Genomic DNA, 24,391 nt, shown 5'->3' on the forward strand with positions numbered 1-24,391 from the left:
GTAAGTTTTTTGTGATGAAGAGACCATTCATTTGATTCCGCATATAAGGTTTCAATCGGGCTTGTTCTGAAAGCGCCAATGGCTAAGCGGACACCTAGATGGTGAACAGGATCTAGCAGCTTTAGCACGCTCGGGGCGGCAGAGTTATATACAGTGGAACCCCGTTCATATGTTTTTCACCGGACCGAGGAAAAAAAACGTAACAGCCGGGAAAACGCAAGAGTGAGGAAAGTTTCAAAAATGAATGAAAAAAGTGCAGCTTCAACTATAGACGATTTATTTCCACAGAGTGCGCTTAGACCTTAAAGAAGTCCAGAATGGTGGCTTGCCGTTTCTTTCGCTCGCTAGAAATCGCCGCACGTTTCTCAATAGCCTGGAAGGCCGCACTGCTGTCAGCGTCGCTGTGAGGTGCGACGTACCTGCGGAGGAGGTCCAGAGCCGCGACGGCTTCTCCAAAGCTAGGATTTGGCAACTCCCTGGCATCATGCGGCTCGTGCTCCTCGTCGTCACCGCGCCACGGCAATGGCAACGGACAAAGGAATATCCGCGGAAAATTTTGCCCTCTTTGGCATAATCATGCTAACGTGCTAACGATTCTTTAGTATTGCTGCGGAGCGCGCGCGTCCGAGCAGCCCGGTTGCGCACAGTGCGGCGTGGTTTCGTGAGAAATGTAAACAAGAGAGGACAGCTGGCCCGATAGGCGGAGCAACGCCATGAGCAACGCCAACTTCCGGCTTCCCTTTAGCTATAGCTTCACCAAGAGTGACGTCAGGGCCTCTCCCGAGTTTCCTTCCTCCGTGAGTCGACCCGTCCAACAAACCATGCGGTGACCGTAATCACAGTGATAGTGAGAGCATTTTTCACGTATGGCCATCTATTGGCGGCCTCTCGAACTGGCGTGTGGCTTCTTGCAGCCAGTTCCATAGCCAAGCCCGGCCAAGCCCGGTCAAAACTAGTCAAAAACCAAAATGGCGGTTGGAGCGTATTGCCTACTTTAGCCCAGGCGGGTTCGGGTTGCGACGCATCATGCGGGAACGTTTTCACAGCTACTACGTAACAGCGGGGTTCCTTATACATTGGATCCTATGGAAGCTATGCCGGGACCAGATGAAAACGACGTAGCAGCCGGGAAAACGCAGCAGTGAGGAACGTAACAGCGGGGTTCTACTGTACTAAGGCACCATAATCCAATCGAGACCGAATTAGGCTCTTGTATAGATTCATTAAACACTTCCTGTCACTACCCCATGTAGTCTGGGATAGAAGTTTCATTAGGTTCATTGTTTTTAGACATTTTTCTTTCAGATATTTAATGTGTGGAATGAAAGTGAGTCTATAGTCAAGTATAATACCTAGGAATTTGTGCTCCTTGTTGATAGGTATTTGTTGTCCACACAGTTTTAAGCAAGGAACCGGGACCAGGCCTCTTTTTCTTGTAAAGAGAACACAAGAGCTTTTTTGGGGGTTGATTTTAAATCCATTTTGGTCTGCCCACTTGGACACCTTGTTCAAGCCATGCTGTATTTGTCTCTCGCACACTGCGAGGTTACAGGATTTGAAAGCTATTTGAATGTCGTCCACATAGACAGAGTAAAAATGGAAGGTGGCAATGAAGCACGAAGCGTGTTCATCTTCACGATAAAGAGCGTGCAGCTGAGCACGCCTCCTTGAGGTACACCAGTTTCTTGTGTAAAAGGACATAGAGTACATTGCCGACTTTTACCCGGAAGGTACGAGTGGACAAATAGTTTTCTATTAGGATTAGCATATTACCGTGGATTCCCATTTCTGACAGGTCTCTCAAGATTCTGTAGCGCCACATTGTGTTGTATGCCTTCTCCATATCGAGGAATATGGATAGGAAAAACTGTTTGTGTACAAATGCATCACGGATGTTTGCTTCACTACGTACAAGGTGATCAGTTGTGGAGAGCCCTTCCCTGAAGCCACACTGATAGGGATCAAGCATTTTTCTCTGTTCAAGGAAATGAATGAGTCGCCGATTAATCATTTTTGCAAATACCTTACAAAGGCAACTTGTGAGGGCTATCGGGCGGTAACTTGCCACTGAAGAAGGGTCTTTGCCTTGTTTCAAAACAGGGACGACAATGGCTTCTTTCCGTGTGGTTGGAAGGTATTCTACAGCCCTAATGGTGTTGAAAAGTGCGAATAGTGTAACGTGGGTGTCAGTGTGCAAGTTTTTGATCATTTCATACACGATTCTGTCAGATCCCGGTGCAGAGCTCTTGCATGCACTCAAGGCAGCTCTCAACTCGGCAATGCTAAAAGGACGGTTGTATGGTTCATTCTGTCGAGATTTTCTGATGAATGGCTTACATTCTTCTATTTGTTTGAATTTGAGAAAGGACTGTGAATAATTTGTTGAGCTTGACACACTCTCAAAATGCTCGCCGAGTCTGCCTGGTCTTTCAACGTATCGCCTTGTGTGTTTACCAAAGAGAGTGAATATGTTTGTCGCCCTCTTATCCTATTAACCTTATTCCAGACTTTGGCCTCATCTGCATATGAGTTGATGCCCGATAAAAACTTCTGCCAACTCTCTCGTCTGGCCTGTCGGCGTGTTCTCCTGCCTTGAGACTTTACTTTTGTAAAGTTAATAAGATTCTCCACAGTGGGCGAAGCGCGTAGCAACCCCCACGCTTTGTTCTGTTTTTTACGAGCGATCCTACATTCGTCGTTCTACCACGGGACATGCCGTTTGAATGCCAAACCATTTATTTCTGATATACATTTAGATGCGGCATCTATTATAAAGGCTGTAAGATACTCCACAGCAGCATCAATTCCTAGCGAGGACATGTCATCCCATGAAATACTAGTAAGAGTTCGGAATTTCTCCCAGTCGGCTGTATCAATCTTCCACCTAGGAGCCTGTGGTGGATATTCCTTCTCTTTAGGTGTTTTTAGCAGTATGGGGAAGTGGTCGCTTCCGTAAGGATTGTTGTTAACTTCCCATTTGAGTTCAGACAGTATTGACGGGGAAACTAGGCTAAGATCAATTGAAGAAAAGGTTCTGTTTGCGAGACAGTAATAAGTGGGTTCCTTCTTATTCAGCAGACACGCACCAGAAGAAAAAAGGAACTGTTCAACAAGACGTCCTAGCGCATCTATACGAGGGTCGCCCCACAGGTAGTTGTGTGCATTGAAATCGCCAAGAACAATATAAGGTTCTGGCAATGCATCTATGAAGGACTGAAATTCATGTTTAGCTAATTTGTAATGTGCGGGTATGTAGAGCGAGCACACAGTGATAAGTTTGTTGAGGAGAACAGTACGAACCGCCACTGCTTCAAGGGGCGTTTGCAGCTGTAAACGCTGACAGGAAATACTTTTATGAATAAAAATGGCAACACCGCCTGATGATACGACAGCATCCTCGCTATCTTTGCGGAACTTGACATATGGTCGGAGAAAGTTTGTGTGTTGTGGTTTTAAGTGTTTCCTGTAGACACAGCACTTTTGGATTGTGTATTTGGATAAGCTCTTGCACGTCATCAAGGTTCCTAAGAAGACTTCTAACATTCCATTGAATAATTTGTGTATCCATATTGAAAGTAAATAAGTGCTGTGTGTATGGAAACGGAGGTGATGCCTTAGGTTACAGAGCTCTTTCGAGGCCCTGTAACGGGGGTTCTGCCCTTTCTGGAGCGTTAGAGGGAGCCTCACCGCTCCTTACGCGCTTGGCCCCCCTTGAGGATAGGTGTAGTGTCCATTGCCTCTTGTGAGGCGCCGGACACGTGCTCTTGCGAGCGAGAAGTTTTTCGAGAGAGTCTCACCTCGGAAGGCAAGACCCCTGCGCCCACCAGCCCGGAGGTCGATGGGGCTCCCTGGGGTATTTGGCTGCGCCGGCTGTTGCCAGCGCTGGAAGGGACCGGGGAGTTTGGGGCAGCCTTGGCTGCGCCCACCTTCGGGGTCGGTGGTCCCTTCTGCTCGGTTGGCGGAGCAGTGCTAGCTGCAACCACCATGGGGGCAAATGACGTAACTGCCGACTCACTGCTTGTGGGTCGGGCAGCCGCCCGAGGCCGTTGTGATGCTGCCCCCTGACGTGCCACCTCGACAAAGCTTTTCTTTGGCAGGTATGCTACCCGCCTGCGTGCCTCTTTTAACGATGTATTCTCTTTTACTTTAATCGTTACAACTTCTTTTTCCTTCTTCCAGGAGGGGCACGACCGCGAGTACGCGGCGTGCTCCCCATCACAGTTTACACGGTGGAGATCGTTCTCACAAGTTTCAGTGATGTGTTCATGGGCACTGCATTTAGCACATGTTTGGCGACCCCGACGTTTCTGCGAACTGTGGCCGAAACGCTGGCATTTGAAACATCCAAGCGGATTTGGCATGTACGGACTAACACGGAGCTTGATGTACCCGGCCTCAATTGATTCGGGCAGGACACTTGAACCAAAGGTGATTATTAAGTGCTTCGTCTGAATCTCTTTACCATCTCGCCTCATTTTAATTCTTCTGACATTGATCACATTTTGTTCGCTGAAGCCCTCCAGGAGTTCCGCTTCAGTCAGCTCAAGCAAATCATCATCCGACACAACACCGCGGGTGGTGTTCATTGTACGGTGCGGGGTTACTGTTATGTGGGTCTCCCCGAATGACACTAGCTTCGGTAGTTTGTCATATTGCTTCTGGTCGCGGAGCTCCAAGAGGAGGTCACCACTTGCCATCTTCGACGCCTTGTAACCTGGACCAAGAACATCAGTCAAGGACTTTGACACAAGGAACGGTGAAATGGTTCGCACTGGTTTGTCTGTCTTTTCAGATTGAATAACGTGAAAGCGGGGGAAGTTTTGGATTTGGCGTCCGAAAAACTGGAATAAATCTTCGGTGCGCCCTTGTTTCTGAGGGCGATCAGGAAGTGGGAGGAAAGAAGTTTCCATGAAAATACGAAAAAAAAATTCGGCAACAGCGCTGACCGCCCACCATGGAAGCCTAACGAGGGGACACGGCAGAGCTTGCATACAAGTCTGCACGACGCCAGTCATACGCCATCACTATAACCAAATATGGTGTACCCAAGGCAGGATAGCCACACAAGGTTAACCCTTGCCGCCAAGAAGAGGACATAGGCTCATGGCTGACTGAATCTGATAACCAAGACAGCATTCCCCTTGTGACATGCCTGACAAAGAAGTTCACTCCGGACATGTTTCTTTCAGGCCACAAACGAACTTTTGGCTTACGTGATCACATGGGCCCTACAATTCCCACAACTCTTTGGGCGACTGCACAGTTGCAATGTACGAAGGGCAGGGACTGCGATTTACACGACTGATATAAACAACAGATGCGCAGAAGTGTTTTAGTGCCACCTGTTTGCATAAAGGAATTCAATCAATCTATATAATGGAAAAATAGAGGACAACCAATCAGCCCTAAGAATAGCTTTTTTTACCCTACAATGCAGTAAGGTGTTGCTATTCAGGGGCTGTAGTTGAAATAACAACCAATCATAATTAGCCACAGTTGAACCCATTTACAACAACATTGATAGTTCTGTAAAAAGTGGTTGGTATATCAGTAATTCTTTACACATGGATTCACCCTAAAAGACGCTAAAAAATAAACCGCACTAAAGCTGTCACCGGCAGTTACAATTAGGCAGCACTTTGGCAAGAAAACCAGATTCTCAGTGTCATTTTCGTTCTCGGTACCTTCCTGTACCTAGCTGTAAATTTCCATTGGAAATGTCCTTCTAAAGAACAAAATGCGTCGTTGTACAGCTCTTTCAAAACAGCACCCAGTTCCGATCACCTGTCATTTCGAAACTGCAGGTGCTGCCGTCATTTTTTATTCGAGAGCTTGCGATATGTTTGCTACCGACAGGACATGACTGTATTCTGCACAAGAGAGCGAAGCATTCCAGTTGGCCGGAAGCATAAACTTTGGAAACTACTGCGGCACGCCGCCATTCTGCGAAGGTCTCGGACGTCATGGTCTCGGCATTACAACTGCATGTCAGCCACGCAAGAGCAGTAACCTTATGTTATCTTGGTCGCTTCGGGCAAATCAAATGCCATGTTTGAAAGATAGAACGTCCCCACAAACTATTATCAGCAGTCAGCAACATGAAAATGTTATCAGCAATCGGCAACGTGAAAACGAAGCACCGCCAAACCGTGATCTGATAATGGCTTAGTAACTGCCAATCTTTTGCTACTGTGTGGTGGGAGTGCATGGCACAGTGTTCTCACCAGTTTGGACAGCAGGAATATCGACAGTAACAGTAACACTTGAGCGGCCATTGTTCCCATGGCGGAAAAACACATGGTCTTTCCAAATTGTTGAAATAGGCGTAATGCACACTTTACCTCATGAACAAAAGCGTAAGACGAGAGTACAGCCATAGTGATGTATTGCACCAGCACACGCACCTGTGCATGCTTTGCACCATGCTGCTCATGCTGTATGCCTCCTTCGCGCATTGGAAGTGTGTGACCTTTTTTCGCGGCTTCCGAAATTCATGCGTGCCAGTCGCTTGCTCATTCTGACGGCTGTATCATCATCGCAGTTACACTGGAGTGGAACACGCGCTGCGGCACGCCACTCTTGGTCGTGCATTGTGCTCTGGTACTTCGCGCCCACGCTCTTTTTACTGTGACCGTGTTCGAAGCATTCACTTTAACAATAGGGTGATTTAAAAAAAAAAAAAATTATATGGAAGCAGTTTCGATAGGCAGGGTCAGAAAATCGTAAATACACTGAAATGTGGTTGTTATAACCAATAGATTGTCATATCTGGAATCATTATAAGCAGGTTCGACTGTACTAACAATAATGGCCTTCCCTTAAGGCGGGAAGATTGCTGCCCTACAAAGCTGTCTTGCTCTATGTTTCGTGGTCTAATATGTTACTTTTGTTAGCTTCAGGCACTAAATGGGTTTCTGAATTGTAGAAGAGTGGGAAAAGCAAGCAATATAATGCAAGCACTCTTGTTTTAAAGTGTGTGTGCTTACTCTGCAGGAAGGCATGCCCAACTTTAATTTAATGTACTCTTGTTTCGTTCCCGAGCTCTGTGGACGATGATGTGCACTCGGGTGAGTAGACTCGAGTGACGCAGCCACAAGCTGTGCATTCCTCAAGTATCATGAATTTGGAATGCACAACATTTCACCAGGCTAACATCTGCAGCTCTCCTTAAAGTTGTTTCCTCTATGGTTCTGTTCGAGCAGTTGGAATTTCTCTGAAAAAATTTCTTTTCTTTTTTTTTTGCAATGTGTAATAGGAGAGGCTGGTGCATTTAGGTGGCAACAACACTTCGATACAATGCCAGATGTTGTGTACACATAATTATATGTATACTCCCTAAAATTATTTGTTAAAGAAAGGTGATCGCAGCATCTGGTCATGGAGTTGCAGTGCAGTGAAGAAAAGCCCACATATACACTAATTGTAATTGCCTTAATTACTTGATTGCTCGGACTAAACACAATTAACAGCGGAGTGCCTAAGCAAGGCAGCCAAAACTATGCATGAGCATATGAGTGAGAGTGCATCCCATAAAGCAGTCATTGTCGTTTTCTAACCTTACAAGCATGACATTGATCACCTTCAGTGCATAATCAGTAATTATCATACAATTTAGAATGTCTGCCATTCCACATAAAGTGGCATCAGAAAAATAACCTCCTTAACTTTACTCTGCTGCTTTTTCCGATTCTTCATTGACAGATCCCGCATATATATATATATATATATAAAAAGAGTACTGACCAGAAAATTTGGTCTGTCGCATTTTTTCTGCTTCTTCAGGTAGTTGACTCCATAGTTAAAGAAAAAAGCCTTAATTCCTCAAGAGCGTCACAAATAAATGCAGCACCTTCTCTGCTACCCACTCAAAACGCGCACCAAGAGCGGTGCATCATCGGACATAAAAAAAAGTAGGCTTACTGTGTCCCCAGAAGCAGAGGTGGTAGTCATGTGGTATTTCAAACAACTCGAGCGTGAGGTGGTTGATGGCCAAAAAATGACCAAGTTGCCGAAAGCTGCCGAATTGGTCCTTCAAATCATTCACTTCTCTTGGAAATGCAGGGACACCCGCTCTCGTTTTTGCTTATCGAGTGATGAGTGGACTCAGCTTTCTGTGGCATGTTCATATTGCGTGCGCGTCAGTGGTGTCTGGTACCATTAAACTACCACGAGCTACGGTAATATGAATAGCCTCCCTTTCCACGTTTGAAGCCAAACCACACTTTGCGCGTGTTCTGAACTGGCTGTATTAAGTACTGACGTCATATTTTATACTCTTCGTTGGTTTTGTTGCGTCAAGTGGTAGTCCGCGACCTACTTACTGGCAAGCCTCAGAGCATCCTAAATAATTTAATACAGTCAACTACTGTTGATTAAACCTCAGTTAATTTGAACAAACTGGAAAGTTCAGGCGAGAACCGATGCATTGGCTATGGAAGGAAAGCTTATCTGGGTCGAATGCAAAAGCATGCTGCTTGGGTTTAATCGACCCCCCCATACCGCTACCAGTGCCTTTTCATGCACATAGCAGTTTAAAAGCTTGAAAGCACAATAAATTCAGCAGACGGATAGCCTTTTAGTAGCCAACAATCCCTCCCTCTATCTGTGAAGCCATCCATTTCCATTTGGTTCGTGTTGTGCAGTGATGAGAGTAACGCTGACAATGTCAACAGTGCCTGCTGCAGCCGCGTAGTGAAGCTGATGTTGAGGCTGGGCTCAGTGTTCTGAAACTTTTCTTCTTTTTCAGTAGAATGCTGAGGTAGTGTTTAAGCTTATCGACATTCAATCTTTGCCACATGGTGTTTGAGATGCGCTTCAAGAACAAGAAGCAATAGCAAGAATTAACAGACTATGTCAAGCAATAATAAATATATGATTTCAGTTATGATATCAGCATAACAAGTCACACCTGCATGCCAAATTTTATCAATTTATTCCAATAAATAACAAAAAAAAGTTTTCATTGCCACATCCCCTTTTAATTCGGACATTTTTTCAGTCCAACGAAATCCAAATTAATGAGGTTTTACTGGGTGTGTGTCTGCTCTTTTTTGCTATTGCTGTCATGAGATCAGTTGATGTCACACAGTTGGCGATCAATATTGTAGGCCTCGCTTCCCACCAATCTTCAATTACCCCCGTCTTGCTTTAGCTGACTCCATCCCACGCCTGCAAATTTCCTAGCCTCATCACACCAGATAATCATCTATTGTCCTCAGCTGGCACACCACTCTGCAACTCCAATCATAGGTTGGCTTAGTCACACTCGCTCCACACTCATCTGATAGATGTGAGATGCAGCATCAGCGAGTGACAGAGGGTTCAAGTTGAGCCCAGTGTGAAAGGAAGTGAGTGCCCATTAACGTGAGTACGAACAAAAGTCAGTAAAGTGGCAAGCTGGGCGATTTATTCCATGTGACCTCCTAATGACTAGCACAAGCAGATGGTGTCTTGCTTCTTTTGTGTTTTGTTTTTTATGAACTGCAGTTGTTAGACAGCGTTCGTCCTGTGTCTTCATTTTGCTTTGCCGTCATTTTCCGTGCCAATTCAACAAATTAATCAGAAGTCAGTGACAGTGAGTTAGGTTGGACGCATGTGTGCAGAGGGTGTTGACGCAAATACTGTATGAGCGTAAGTGGGTTCCAGTACAGTGTGAATAGAAGCAGCTATGAATGCAATTGAGTGCTGATGAACATGAGCATGAGTGAGTACATTGCCTGCTAAAGTATTGGTGGGCAAGTTTGAGTGAGTATCTGCTTACCATGCTGATCTGTCACTTCGATAGATCACGGGTTATCTGTAGTATGTCTGTTATACATTTCTTCCAATTTCACCTCATTATTGGTCCGTTAGATTTGCCCTGCACTTGATTAACCAGTTTCCACTAGTTCAGTGCCAGGTCTTGCTCATGCTGAACAGGCAGGGCACCGTCCGCACAGTGTTCCCGGCTAAAATTACCAGAGAGAACTCTGGCACTACAATTGTTCAGCAAGCGTGTCAATGATGGTTAGCACGCGAGTTTGTCTCATCTTCATGCTCGCGGCTTTATTCACTGTGCTCTATCTGCTGTTATCCGCCTAAAATTTGAAGCTATTGTATAATTCTAAACGCAGGAGGCAGTAATACTAAGCGCACGTGCGGAATTACTACCAATTGTTGTGTACACAACAAACGTTTGAGAATGAACAATTTGCTAAAAGAAGGGAATTGCGCTAAAAAAGACACGGACGAGTAAGGACATGGACGGGCGCAAACTCGCGACTGATTTTATTCAGAAAGAACATTAATATATATATACCTAGATTCTTATTCAATCATTGCCAAAGTCACAAACGGAATGTCTGCGTGTCTTTTGTTTCACTTTGCACCGAAGCAAGAGAGATGTACTTCCCCTTCGTCTGCTTGTTCCCACGGTCGTGCAGTCACGTGCACAGGTACCGGAACTAGGCCCTTTTCTACCGTGTTACAGCACGTGATCATGCTCTACGATCCGCTTGTTCTGCATCATTATTCATGCAGCACTGAAGTATACCGCTAGTCATGTATCCTTGTGCACAGCGCGCAAAATCGTGCGCTGCGCGAAACGTGACATCACAACAGCTCACGCACAATGTGTTGGTGGAAATGAGCAGCTCCGAAAAAAGAACAAAGACAAAAAAAAGAACGAAAGAAGAAAAAAATAAAAAAGGCGGGGCCCGTGACATGTGCATCATGCTATCCTCAAGGTCTAGTATGGGAGAACGCAGGGAAAGGAATTTAGCTTGCGGAGGCTAGACGGGGCGAGTGGAGAGAGTGTCGCGCTATGCAGTGGACCTCGTCCTCTGAAACCATGATTTCGAGGCATTGAAATGTTTTTAACTCAGCTATTAGAGAGCCGATTTGAAAAAATTTTTGTGGCAGAACGCCCCTTAGAGGACACGTAACAACTTCCAGCATATAACCAAAACTTGCTATAGGGCCTGGTGAGGGGCCCCTTAAGAAAATCCACATACTAACCATTGTTCCTATGATGGCTCAACAGCCACATCTGCAGCTCCCTGAGCGACTAATGCCAGAGTTCCCTCTGGTGATTTTTGTTGGAAACTCTATAAACTGTATGAACATTACACTACCTCTCTGGCAAGTGCAGGGAATGTTGTGAACTCGTCCTGTACAAAGCCTGTGCTATGTGAATCTAATGGTGATGAGCAAATGCAGCCATGCTGAACTGGTGAAATGAATAAAGTGCAGCGCCACTCGAACTATTGCAGAATGTGCAGGGGAATCAAATGAAACCTGAAGCTAGAATACAGCAATGCAATAATCACACTTTCGTCCCATTATCTTTGTTGTTCTTTTCATTATTTTCTTTCTGGGAAATAAAGAAGAATGATTTGCTGCCTAACACACAATGCAAGACATATGTTGCAACAGACATATGTTGCCTGTGTTGTCTTTATGTGTCTTCCTTTTGTGAGTGTTCAATTGCGGCAAAAAACATGTCTTTTAATGCAAGACATGAATCATGACCGGCTAGAATATCAGCTACCTGAATTAGATACAACCACACGAAGCCAAGGAAAGCACAGAGGAAATTATTTGTAGTTTTTACTTGAGGTGCAAAATGATAAGATAAAGGAAATTACAGTAAACAAAAGAACAACTTGCCACCACTGGGAGCCGAAACCACAATGAAACACTGACATAAAAAAATTTGATGCTTGCCGTCAACCTGGATCGACCAAAAAATGATTGGCTGGTGAACTTAGCTGCCGGAAGTGGCGAATGTGCGAGGTGCGATGGCCAGGCATCACGAGGAGTGATTTCACCCCAACTTCCGACAGAGCATACAAAATGAGTATAAATTGTTTGTCAACACATACGAAATTTTTTTATTCTAAGTGCTTGGCAATTGACAATAAATAATAAAATGAAATCCCTCTTTATAATTTTTTTTTGTCTTACGAAAACGCTAATCTAGTCTGGCAACATGGGCCATAAAAGTCATAAAGACCAACTTTTCCATAAAAATTGATTCGACATTCGTAACATCGTAAGACTGGTCCAAATTTGTACATTTTACGGGAAATTCGGAAGAGTTGGCAGGCATGTCCTTGCATCCTTACAGCTCGCCATGAGGTGTTCAGAGGTAAAATCTGGCCTTGACTGAGACTACGCACTTCTTATTTTCCTTTTTCTTATGTACAATTTCATTGCATTTCGTTGAAGATCTATTCTTCAATACTTCATGCTACATCTTGTGTCCTTTTGAAATGTTATTTCACCACTGACTGCTGGCATAAATTGTGCCAACATGCTGCCCCTGTACAATATACACCTGTACTTCGTTTCTGGGCACCAGATGTCCTCAAGCTACTTTTTTGCTGCTTTTGTTTGAAGTTCGTTCCCTAATTGACTGGGTCAAATAAAGCACTCATCCATTAATTCATTTTTCACTCAGAATGTGCAAACTTGCTTGATGTCTTTTAAAGAATATGCATGCTGTGTGGGTGAAGATAATACCACCGTATCTATAGCTGCTGCCACAAGTGCATGTTTAATGACAATAAACAGCATAATGATAGCTGCAGTGAACAAATTTTGTATGCCAATCATAATATTATCAAGGCAATATATGTATTTAGCAAATAAATGTTAACTAAAAGCATCAGCAGGCATACTCTATGCAGAACAGGTTCACTTAAGAAATGTGTTCATGTGCAGTTTTAACTGCAAACATTCGGAGGAAGAGTACATGTTCAACAGTTGAATGAGTAGCCACAGCGCAGTACGTAAACGGCAATAAGATTCAATGCCATCAAGTATGCATGTGTGGCCCCGAGCAAAACCAATTAACCAATTCATATCATTTCTTCTGCCCGCGTCGCACGAGCGTAAGCTCCTCAAGAGCTTCAAGGCATGTGCAATGGTATGGGATGTAGGCCCTGATGTCTAGATGACTTAAGTATATATGCTGTTTCATAAGTAGGTGGCAATGCTAAAAAGGCTCTCACTTGTTGCATTTGCTACCAAAAATACTGCATTACAAATGAAAGAAAAATGTGGGACACATTATGTAATTCGATATAAAGGTGAAGTCTCATACATTTACGTTGAAAAATAATACACTTCTTACACAGAAGGCGTCGCGGATTTAAACCCTCTGAATACCAGACGAGTGGAGCAACACATTTCTGTGACTACAGTTGCACGACTTGGGTTCACAACGAAAGCACAGTATGTCCCATACTAAAAGAACTAAGGTGCACAAAAAATATGCAATTTGATGTACCCTTGCGTCAACACATTGTAGTTGTAATGTATGGAATACTTCTTCCTTGGAAAGCATCGCACATATAAAAAGAGGAAAACTGCACTCTGATGCATAGAGTGAGAGTTATGCAACCACACTGCTTGTGCAGCTTCCGCAATGTGGCCTGTAAGAAGCCCAACTAGCTCCACTGTAGCTTCTGAAACCTCTGGGGATGCACATGTTGAGCTGTAGCTTTCTCTCTCTTCTTTTTTTTGGTTAATAAATGTGTAATTGTTAATAAGTGGTAGCAATGAAGAGAGGACGCAGCTAGCCTGTGTGTTGCACAGTGCTTATGTGTCCCGTGTGCACCTCAGAATCCATCCATGTCCAATTCTTGCCCTTGTTTTGACAACAGCTGTTTCTCAAATGAAGCGACCTGCGCAGTCTTGAAATCACGAAAGCTTGCAAAAGGAGATATCGTTTCCCCCGACTCACTTGTATATGTAGACATCGAACTTGCCCGCCGAGCGTCCGCTCTGCCGCTGGCAGACCTTGCGGTACCAGCCCTCGGGAAGGTTTGGGTCGTCGAACAAGGCCGGGCTGTCCAGCTGCTTGGAAGAGAGCAAAACATTAGTTTGGCGCATGAGTGGGCTACAAGCAGTGAAGATGACACAACACCCACCTCAGTTGTGAAAACAGGTGCAGTAGTCGTGGGCTCTGGTACATCTTTGCCGTCACCGCCTGCCATGACTCAGGTTCTATGGGTAAAAAGGGATGACAACGTCAGTGTCTGCAACTTGGTCACTGCAAAGGAGGCTTGTTCAAAAAAACAAATGCCCATAACACGCGGTTTTCGTTGCTTACATAACAACAAACATGTCAGATTCATCGACAACGAGACGCGGTGGCGTTTGAGCCTTATTTCGCTTGTGAAGCGATAGTAGCCGAAATTTTGTGAGACACTCGATTCGCCAAACATGCGAAGTCACGCATGTAGAACGAATGGGACACAGTACGTAACTAAATATTTGAACACACGCTGTCTCCAGTCGCTAGGGGTCGATATTAGGCGAAAGCGAAGCTGTGAAAGCATACTGTTTCTACGTGCGTCGCGATTTCTAGCCGCGTCGAAGGTCAAACTCCGCGGCAGTTGGCCAGCGCGCCACATCGAGAAGGTGCGCCCAGGCGACAGAAAAAGAGCGAGATAGTGCCGATCCCTGAGCAAAGATCGTACACGAGAACTGAAACGGAGCACTTTTCCCGACACGTCCACTGGCGACGCTGTACAAAACGCGACGCGCGCGGAATGGCCCACGCTCGTAGTCGCGGCATCGCGAGGCAGCAGTTTGGCGCGTCGCTGCGTTTGCTCTGGCGCGCGTTCCCGACACACGACATCTTTATTTGTCGGAGCGTCAGCACTCGCTGGCTCTTCTTTTTTCGTCCCTAGGTGCGAGGCGAACACAAACTCCGGGACGCGCGCAACGACAAAAAAACGACGGCGGCAGCGACCATCGAGTCGGGTGCGCGCGCTTGGTCACACACAACGGACGAAGCGCCGCCACCGATTCGCTGGCCCCGCGCGCCCGACAACTCACGGTGAGGCTGCTCGGGCACGCGCTGCCGGTCCCTCGTAGCGCGAGCGCGCGCCGTTACCGCTGCGTCCAGAGAACGTCGATGGCGCTTTGTCTCCTCCTCGGCTCCGATTTCGGTGGACACGGTGCGCGAAACCGTCGATACCTTGACACCACGGAACTCAAAAATTTTTCGACTCTACGACGATGTCAACACATTTCCATTGTAGGAAACGTAGCAAGTTTGGACGCCAAAACTAACGGGCGGCAGTTGCGCATTCGCGTTGCTCAAAAAGGAGGGGCTGACACAGAAATGCCTAAACTCTGGTTTTCTTTGAACACTCTTCTTGTGGCGCCAGCAACAATACGCTTACTACCTCACATAAAACACGTATTTAGTAAGCTTAAAAGAAAGCTTTTAGCTAATTCTTGTTCTACAGAAAATTATATTTGAAATATTACTTTGTTATGCTAAATTTGAAATATTTTTATATAAAAAGTGCTGTACTCAGTGCCGTTATTTATCCTACGCGCAGAGAAAATGTTCAGTGTAGTGGAATTTGTTACACCTTTTACAGCCCTTATTACTAGTGCATTAGCCTTTAAAAAAGGTAAAATAATGCATTTGATTAGTTTTTGTACAAGTTTGTAGAAAGAAAGGACCAAAGAAAACTCATCATGCAGTACCGACGCGCATGAATACAGTTGCGTAGGCGCGCGCATTTTGTGCATGACGAAGATTTGCGCGCGGCTGCTCGGTTTGTTAGCAGTTCGACGCTAACGTGGAACGGGGCTGAACGTGGTACTTAAAGCACGGGAGTATATGTTTGCTCTACCGCCTTCGCTTTGCCACGATGTTCGCCACTGCCGGTGAAGACGTCCTGCTTTGGTCCTGCTCGACGCTGCAACCGTGCTTGCGTTTCGACGTTGACAAGTCTCGGACGGTTTCGAGCGTCTCGTGGTCAGCTGACGGTTCGTACTGCAGGTTTTGAAAACGCGTCCTTGGGGTTCCCTGCTCTCGTAAGAGAAATTTTGGACAAGATTTTCTCCTGGGATGCGCTTGCTTTCTAGATAATTTTGTTTTCCCGTTCTCGTGTTTGTTGGCGTAAGGCAACCAGATACTCTACGCGTGAGGTTCAGCGTTTTCGGTTTAAGGGCAGTCGCATGCGTCTGCGTTGTCACTATCGAATGCCAAGCAGCAGGACACCGGTCTCGGTAGCGCAGGAACGTGCGTGTTCTATAATGGAGTGTATAGAACTTCTGAGCTCAGTTATAATGAAACTTTAGAAAGGAATTGCATCGGTTACAGCGAAGCGTTTGCATAATTTCGGGTAGATTTCTGGCAATGGCGCAAGACATAGACTTCAGAAGGGTGGGACGGCTCCCTTCGCTGTCTTTGTTGTACGGGTTCCTCGGACTGGGGGGGGGGGGGGCAAATCTGCAAAAGTCTTAATTCCCTCACGCATCCCCCTCCCCCTTAATAGTCATGTATTCTTTTTTTTAGCCTTTTCTTCTGTGGAGGTTGCATTCGAGTCGCGGCAGCGATGCGGTGTTTCTTGCGGGCGAGCTTAGGCTAGTTCTACCACGCCCCAACACTTCTTGAATTTCCACCTAGATTTTTTGTTTACTTTTGCTGGCATTTTTGGGGAAAAAGTTATTTGGTTCGAGCTCAGTCTTCTTTTCCTTCTGATAAATGTTGTATGACTGCGCACACTGCTCTCCAACACTTCAGTTGCAGCCACTACAGCGATGTGACTGTGCAAGACAGTGCACTTGACGTTTGACCACGAATACAATGAGCCTTTGTCTGCGACTAATGTTGGTGGCCTTATGGTCTTTTTAGTTGCTGGTGGATGAAGCAACATTAAAGCATTTACGTGCCAAAGGGGAAAAAAAAAAAAATAAGCCTTTGCAGACGGATGCAGATCCCAGTTGTATGGAATGGTATGTATTATTTGAAGCGGTCTGCGCTGGACGCATGACAGAAGACGAAGAAAGGGGCTAGGGTAGAAGTGAGAAGGAAGAAAATGGCGGACGACACCCGTCTCACTTAGATTGTCATTTCTGTTGCCGTTCTAGTTAGGAACGCTACATTTTGGCGCAGCCGACAGTTTTTGAAGACCAGCCATGCGGGTGATGTTTTTCGTCGACCAGGCGTCATCGGAGTCTGTTGTGTTCACCCGATACCAAGTGCACGGTGAGCCAGCGACGGACCTTCCTCTTGAAGTTAGTTCTACCGCGCTGATCAACGTGGTGCTGCAACAAGCTGCAATCAGCCGCCAAGCCCTCATGCAAACAGGATCGGTGACAGTGAACCTACAACTGCAGACACTGAGTGAACTTGTTCTGGAACCCATACGACATGGCACCCTCAAAGAGGAAACGCCTGCCGGGAAGGTGAGCCTTGACTTGAGTGTTATGGAACGGCAAAGGAACATTATACAACAGATCGAAATAATGAGAACTTTCGTCCAAGCGCTTAGTCGAGAGTAGTCAGCACGAAGCATTGTTGAAACAGATGTTTTTGAAGGAAACTCGCAAAGTGCACACTACTGGCTGTGGTTTTTCGAGTGCGCCTGTGACAAGAATATGTGGCACTCCGACGACACAAAGATTTTGAATATGCGCCGCTATTTGGGCGGTATAGCCAGAAAATAGTATGACGTGCAACTCGTGGATCATGGAACAAAATGTTGGGAACTGTGGAAAAGCAACCTTTTAGTGGCTTTCGAAGGCAATGCAGTAGACAGATGGGATGCAGCACTACGGTTCAGTTATACAGGTGGCTCTCTGCTTGAGTACTGTCTTGAGAAGCGTCGCCTATTGTATTCTGCAAAACCGAAGCTGTCATCTTCTGCTGTTGTAGCTTTGATAACGCAAGGGTTGTGTATCGAGATCCGTAGTCATGTCCAGCTCAAAGGTCCAAGAACGTTTGATGACCTTCTGAACTTTCTACAGACCTCAGTGCCAAGAATTACATTGAGAAGACAGCCAGATGGTAGAACAGAGCAACTTGGTTCTCGTAAGCTGAGTGAGCATCTAGAGTCGTTGCCGTCAACTGAATCTGAACACAGCTTCATAAACAAATCTCTGGGAAGCGTAAATCATGACTGGGAGGATGGTGAAGAACCAATTACCGCAGTTCATGGCAACCTACTTCCACATAATCTGTCTACCGTGCATCACAAGCCCCAGAAAAAGAGCTTCAGTGAGACAGTGTATTTGGGGTCGTCAAGCTTATTGTACGCCCCCATTAAGGTAGATGGCATTGAAGTGAAGGCTCTCGACAGTGGAGCTTCGGTATCAATTATCAACAAGACTTGAGTGGATGCCAGTCGTTTGCACGCTGGTAGAACATTGCGTGTCCAAGCCTACGATGGGTCAGTGACCATGCGTAGCGAATGGGTAACCCTGGCTATTGAATTTCTAGAAAATGCTATTACCAGTGACGTATTGACAATTCCCAATGTCACCTACGATTTTCTTTTGTCCCGTCCAGACATGAACTTAACATAAACCTCTATTAGGATGACAAGGTAATGACCGAAGACACGATAAGAACAGAAGATCCTGGTGAAGAACCTAGTCTATCAAGGCTAATTTTTCACCAGCAAGACATCAAGACTAAGTACCCAGAGCTTATATGCATGGGAAGCTACCCTCCAGCAATGAAATCGCATGTCGTTCCTTTCGAGCTCGCAGATAAAACAGTGGTTTGTAGAACCCCCTGTAATATGTCCAGAGATAAAGTGTGGCTGAAAAAGAGTTGCAAGAAATGTTAGACGCAGCTATCATCCGGCCTTCTGTATCCCTATTTGCTTCTCCTATAACTATTGCACCTAAAGAATACGGGACATTCCGCCTCTGCAGACTACCAGGCTCTCAATCGTCAAACTGAATTGACACCTTATCCAATGCCGAGAATCGACGACATCATTGACGAAACTGGTGGTTGCCATTGTTTTTCCCGAATAGATCTCTGCAAGGGCTTGTGGCAGATTCCACTAAGTGAAGAAACGAAGAAGTACACCGCGTTCATAACCCCATTTGACTTGTTTGAGTACAACCGCCTACCATTTGGTTGGAAAAACTCCCCTGCGTGGTTTCAGAAGATTATGACGGACATTCTGAAACCTTACCTGGGCATATTTCGCAATGTGTACATCGACAACATCATCATCTACTCAAAGACAAAGAACACCGTAGTCATCTTTCAAAAGTTCTTCATGCCCTCAGATTTGCCCAACTCAGTCAACTTCAAGAAAAATGCGTTCTTTCAAGATACCGTAGTATTTCTTGGCAGGGTGTTTGATGGACAGACTAAAAGCACTAAGCAAGAATTGGTAGAGAGAATCTCCAAGCTGGTAAAGCCTTATGATGTGCACTCCCTGCGCGTTTTTTTGGCCTTGCAGGACACTTCCGGGCGTTTATCAAAGACTACGCACTAAGAACAAGGTGCCTCACACGTTTAACTCAAAGACTTGCCTTTTCATTGGGACGAGAAGTGTGAAGCTGTCTGTCGTGAGCTTGTAAAACTAATATGGTCGGACCCCATCTTGCGAATACCGGATTTTTCTCTGCCTTTCGTGCTGAACACGGACGCATCACATTATGCTACCTGTGCAGTTCTATACCAGAAGCCATCCAAACAAGCTGATCAGACCACACACTACGTTGTGGGGTACTACAGCTATACCCTGAAACCCGTTGAAATAAATTACTCTACCACAGAAAAGGAAGCTCTGGCCGTCTTAAAAGCTGTGCTGTACTTTCGTACTTACCTGGAAGGTGCCAAATTCATACTTTTCACGGACCATCAAGCACTGACTCAACTTCTGAGCATGGCCCAGCCAAGAGGTCGCATTGCTAGATGGGTGAACTATCTGCAACAATTTGATTTCGTAATTTCGCACCGTCCTGGCCCACTCCTCACTGACGCTGACGCACTATCAAGAAGACTTGTACAGCAATCAAGCAATAATCCAGAGACAATCATATTAAGCTATGAGAAGGTACAGAAGAGCTCCAGTTTATTAATGGAAAGTATCGCGTACAACCAACTATGATTCCAAGGATTCTTCATCTGTACCACGACACCCCTGGATCGGGTGGACATGATGGCTTCTGGCGCACTTATAAGAAATTGCTCATGAGATTCACATGGCCGGGCATGAAAAACGACATCAGCCATTACATCTGCACATGCCACCTCTGCCAGGTGAACAAAGTTAAATTCAAGCAATCGACAGACGTTATGACAAACCCTGAATATTCAAGCGTCCTGTTCAAAGCAATTCAGTTGGACTTCGCGGAGCTCAAAAAGGAGGAAGGAGTCAAGCGAACGCAAGCTTTCTTACTCTCCATAGATGAGTGCACAAGGACGATTGCGGCTAAAGCTGGCAAAGAAGACGCAAGCAGCTTAATAGATCTCCTCGCACCTGAATGTTTTAAACACACAAAGACGCTCGTCTGCGACAACGGGCTGGCTTTCCGGAATGCCAAATTATCGAAGTGGGCACAGGAGCACGGCATAATGATAAAGTATTCTTCTCCATACCACCCGGCAGCTAATGGCCTAGCGGAACGTGCCATACGAGACATCATGCAGTATCTGAAGATGTATCCAGACTTTGCCGGTATCTGGAAGTGCTGTCTCAAGGCCGCTGTGAAACATCACAACAGATCATACACCACGGCTTTAGGCTGCAGCCCCCATTTTGTAACTTACGGGTACAGCGCCCATCTTTCCTGCAGATTGTGAGCTAGGTCTCCTAGAGAACCCCGAACTCGCCGAAGTAAGGAAAACTGTCAAAGAACAGGTCTACAAGCGCTGCATGAAGCGAAACTTTGATAAAAGGCACAGTAGCGAGATACCGGACATACAGCCTGGAGACTATGTCCTTGTAAGGAAAGGAGCTGTGCATTCAAATTCATCATTTTGCAGACCATTTCAAGTTATTAAGACTGCATGCCAGCATGGAATATTGAAGAATGTCTGGTATGCCAGAGCCTCGGACCAAACGGAGTGCGCCGCTATTGGAAACATATTCAAGTATTACCCCAGGAGGTGTAATTAAAAGAAATCCGGAAGAGTGAAGCGGTCTGCGCTGGACGCATGACAGAAGACAAAGAAAGATGCTAGGGGAGAAGTGAAAAGGAAGAAGTTGGAATAAAATGGTGGACGACACCCATCTCACTTAGATTATGTCATTTCTGTTGCCGTTCTAGTTAGGAATGCAGGCATGCAGTCTTAATAACTTGAAATGGTCCGCAGAATTTTAAATTTGAAGGCACACCTCCTTTCCTTACAAGGACATAGTCTCCAGGCTGTATGTGCGGTATCTCGCTACTGTGCCTTTTATCAAAGTTTTATCAACTCTGATAAAGTTGGGCAGTTGTGACAGGCTTTATGCTCATTCCTCGAGGCTCACAATGTACGTACTTTATTTTAGAGGAAAGTCTATAGAGGATGTGACCAAGTGTGATATGTGCTGTTACAAGTTTCACAAGCACGGTCTGAAGGAGCACCTATGGTATATAAGTTCTGTAGGTGGAGTGTCACATTCTTGTGAAAGCTCGTTGGGAAACTGTCGGGTGGGGTTGGGACTGTGACGGCAGACTGCCCCAGTGTGGCTGCATACACGAGGAAGGACTGCGATTGCGTGAAGAGGCTGCAGGCCATAAATCATGTTCTGGATGGAGGCATAGTAGATGTCAAAGGCAGCAAAGAAGTTCTTTAAGGGAGCTCTTGCACCCTTCAGCACTCGTAAGCATCTGGTTTGCCATTGCCCGAAGTCTATCCAAGATTTTGCAAACGCCTTACCATATCTCGTGCGCCTTCTTTGCTAAATCTGAGTCGTTTTGAGTGCTTGACTTACGTCCAAGCTTAGTACTTGTATACTTTCTAATGCTGTCCGAGTGTAGTGTCTGGTTGCACATTCCATTGGTGTGACCATATGGCTTCTTCAGCCTGTATTGTGGGCTGTTCTTGATACATTTCGTGTCAACCGCATCACCACATGATGCTGCTGCCACACAAAAACACTTGTGGAACTGCTCTATACACATCTTTGGAGCATGGAGCTGTCCTGACCACCCTCTGTATCATGGTTGGCACAAGACAGCTCCATGTAGATCACTAAAACTAATCTTGCATAACAGGTAAGTCACAGTGCATTAGGTAGGTGACAACTGCAGAAACGAGTGGCACCCTGTTTGTCTTGTTCTTGCGGTTGTCCCTTGTCTAATGTGCTATGATTTGCCTATTACTTATTTAGCGCGAATGCTTCCAACACCTCACGACATTACAGGAAGGAGTAGAAGGAGCATTATACAGTGAAACATAATAAAGAAAAAAAGGTTACTGAACAGTAGGTACCGTGTACAGCATTCTTGAACTGCTTGCTGTCAGTGATGGCAACGCTAGTTCCACTGCATGCTGTTTTCTGGAATACAGCCATTACACAAGTTAGTTCAGCATGATGGTATTCTGATCTTAAATGTGCGATCAGGGTTGGAGGAGATGTAGATGGGGCTAAAGAGACTCCTTCATAATGGCATTATAATGGTATTTTATCAAACAGACAGGCACATTTATAGCGCAATGGTAACTCAGGCAAGGCAAAGGTATGAGATATTGGCATTGCGAGACGGGTTAGAAAAAAAAAAGATTGGAGGGCGCTTAAGCTTCGCCATTAAAATGGAACGCGATAGCGTTCAAGAACCCTGACTACTACTCGCGCCTCCTGGCAACAGCAGCTTACGTAATCGTAATGTTCCCCAGGAAGTGCTGGCAGCGAATGCTAATATTTAGGTCTAAGATTTAACAAAGGCAAGCACTGTGGCGTTTTGCTTCGTGACATTTGTTTGTGGGCTGTCATGTTCAAAATTCTGAGGAATAACTTTGTCAAGAATGTAAGACAAGGTATGAGCAACTTTAGTGATAGAATGGTGTGGCAAGGTATCAGGCATATAGCAAGGTGTGGCATATACACATACCTAAATATATATGGAAATTTTTACTCAAGGACAACTATGCCTACACCTGATTTTCTACGACATGGAGCCTTTAACTCTATCGCGTTAAAACGTTAAAAACAACGCAGTATTTGATGGATTTAGTCCTGAACAACCTCTCGGGCTTGGTATAGAAAAACTGTCTGCGGATAGCATACATTGCTTTGCTGTGAACATCTTGGCTAAGGTTTCCTGTCGTATGCGGTGCATGGAGCTTGCAAGTGGAGCGTGAAATCTCCTTTGTCTCAAACGCTCTTTTCAACAGAAGCCAACTCGTTCTCTTCTGGACGCTTATTTTGTAATAAAGTGGATTCCCATACGTGGCTGCTATTGGCCAATAGCTGACGTCAATCGAGAAGGGTGTTTGGATCAGTGCGCTTCTTTCTAGTGTTACTGTGTATACTTATTGAAGTTTAATACACAGGCAAGAATGTGCTTTCGAATTTTGATAATCACATACTTCTGGAAGAAGCCTACTATTGTCTGCCCGCATAGGAATTAAACTTCAGCCACTCTGCTTATCGGTGTTGTAGCTGGCAGGTCTCCATTGCTATATAGGCTAGTTTTGAATGCTCAACTAGTGTTTAACCAAGCAGAACTTGCGGTCAGACCACACAGTTTCCAGGGCATGCTCACTCCTGGCCTGTCCTAGTTAGATGCCTTGGCGGACTACTTGATAGCACTTCAAAAATGTACAGGTTGGATGTGGCTACTATCTGTCAGTCAAGCTGGCGAAGGATAAAGCCGGTCTGCACCACGTAGCATAGTCAGACTGTAGGATATGAGTGCGAGCATGCACTCAAGCCCTGTCTTGCACAAAGCAAACGCTGCACGTGCACGCTACAGTTGCGTGTAGCTGTGGTCTTCTTCGTAGCATAGATGCTGCAGCTGCTGCAGTGTGTTGCCACGAGTTGACTGGCTAAGCACACTGTGGCTTGCCTAGGACAACAGTGCTTGGCGCTTCATAGGCGCCAAAATCGTTGTGCATTGGCATCTGCATTAACATACAAAAGCAAATTTGAACTGCATGCCACGATGACATTTAGAACGCGTTGTGGGCACGCTCCGCTCCGCCGTAGCCTTCGCACTCCAAGGCATTGAAGAAGGAACAGGAGCACAGTGATGAGGGTGTTCGATTGCCAATAACTGCACTTCTGCCGAATGCATTGAAGTACTTCTTGAGGCTTCATGGGGTGCATTTCTTTAAATACATTTCGGCTCATCGATAAAAAGGGGTTCAGGGCCCTTTTAATGCCAGCGATGCCTGCCCAAGTTTATCCATGTAGATCTCTCATCAGTAAATCGTCTGGGCTGTTGTCAGGGAGGTGACAATGATTGCGAAGAAATAGCATGTGCCTAAATTACCATTGCCAGCTGCCGCAAATAAAGCTGTGCAAGTCGACACGAATGCACCAATGTGTGCCTGAATGCATGCATTTTTTTCCTTTCTGTTCTCATTTGAACATTTCTGTCCCTTTTTTCAAAGCTGCTGGACACATAAGTTTGGTGTTGGTGAGTTGCTTTGGTGCTCTCTAGTTGTTCATTTTTGAAGATTCTATCAAGCCACCTGAAA

At 45.5% G+C, this 24,391-nt stretch overlaps 2 protein-coding genes across 5 annotated transcripts in view; one reads left to right on the forward strand and one right to left on the reverse strand.

Annotated features, from left to right (window-relative positions):
- LOC142592651 (uncharacterized) overlaps positions 1-15,099 on the reverse strand; it is an 87,649-nt gene extending 72,550 nt beyond the window's left edge. For 2 of the 3 annotated variants that reach the window (XM_075704213.1, XM_075704211.1), the window contains exons 1-3: positions 14,827-15,099; positions 13,914-13,989; positions 13,727-13,839 (exon numbers count right to left, since the gene is read on the reverse strand). In XM_075704213.1, coding sequence (XP_075560328.1) covers positions 13,727-13,839; positions 13,914-13,979 — 179 coding nt within the window. In that variant the 5' untranslated portion in view covers positions 13,980-13,989; positions 14,827-15,099. The remainder of the gene's footprint in view (positions 1-13,726; positions 13,840-13,913; positions 13,990-14,826) is intronic. The other variant, XM_075704212.1, reaches the window with a different exon arrangement.
- A 408-nt stretch (positions 15,100-15,507) lies between these two features.
- Positions 15,508-24,391, forward strand: part of LOC142592652 (protein NEDD1-like) — a 137,605-nt gene continuing 128,721 nt past the window's right edge. The window contains exons 1-2 of one of the 2 annotated variants that reach the window (XM_075704216.1): positions 15,660-15,774; positions 24,305-24,330. Coding sequence is in view for 1 of the 2 variants with exons in the window: in XM_075704214.1 (XP_075560329.1) it covers positions 15,657-15,774 (118 nt within the window). In the remaining variant the exon portion in view is untranslated. Of the gene's footprint in view, positions 15,775-24,304; positions 24,331-24,391 lie in introns of both variants that reach the window. The other variant, XM_075704214.1, reaches the window with a different exon arrangement.

The sequence above is a fragment of the Dermacentor variabilis genome, chromosome 9, assembly GCF_050947875.1.
Source record: "Dermacentor variabilis isolate Ectoservices chromosome 9, ASM5094787v1, whole genome shotgun sequence".
Lineage (NCBI taxonomy): Eukaryota > Metazoa > Arthropoda > Arachnida > Ixodida > Ixodidae > Dermacentor > Dermacentor variabilis.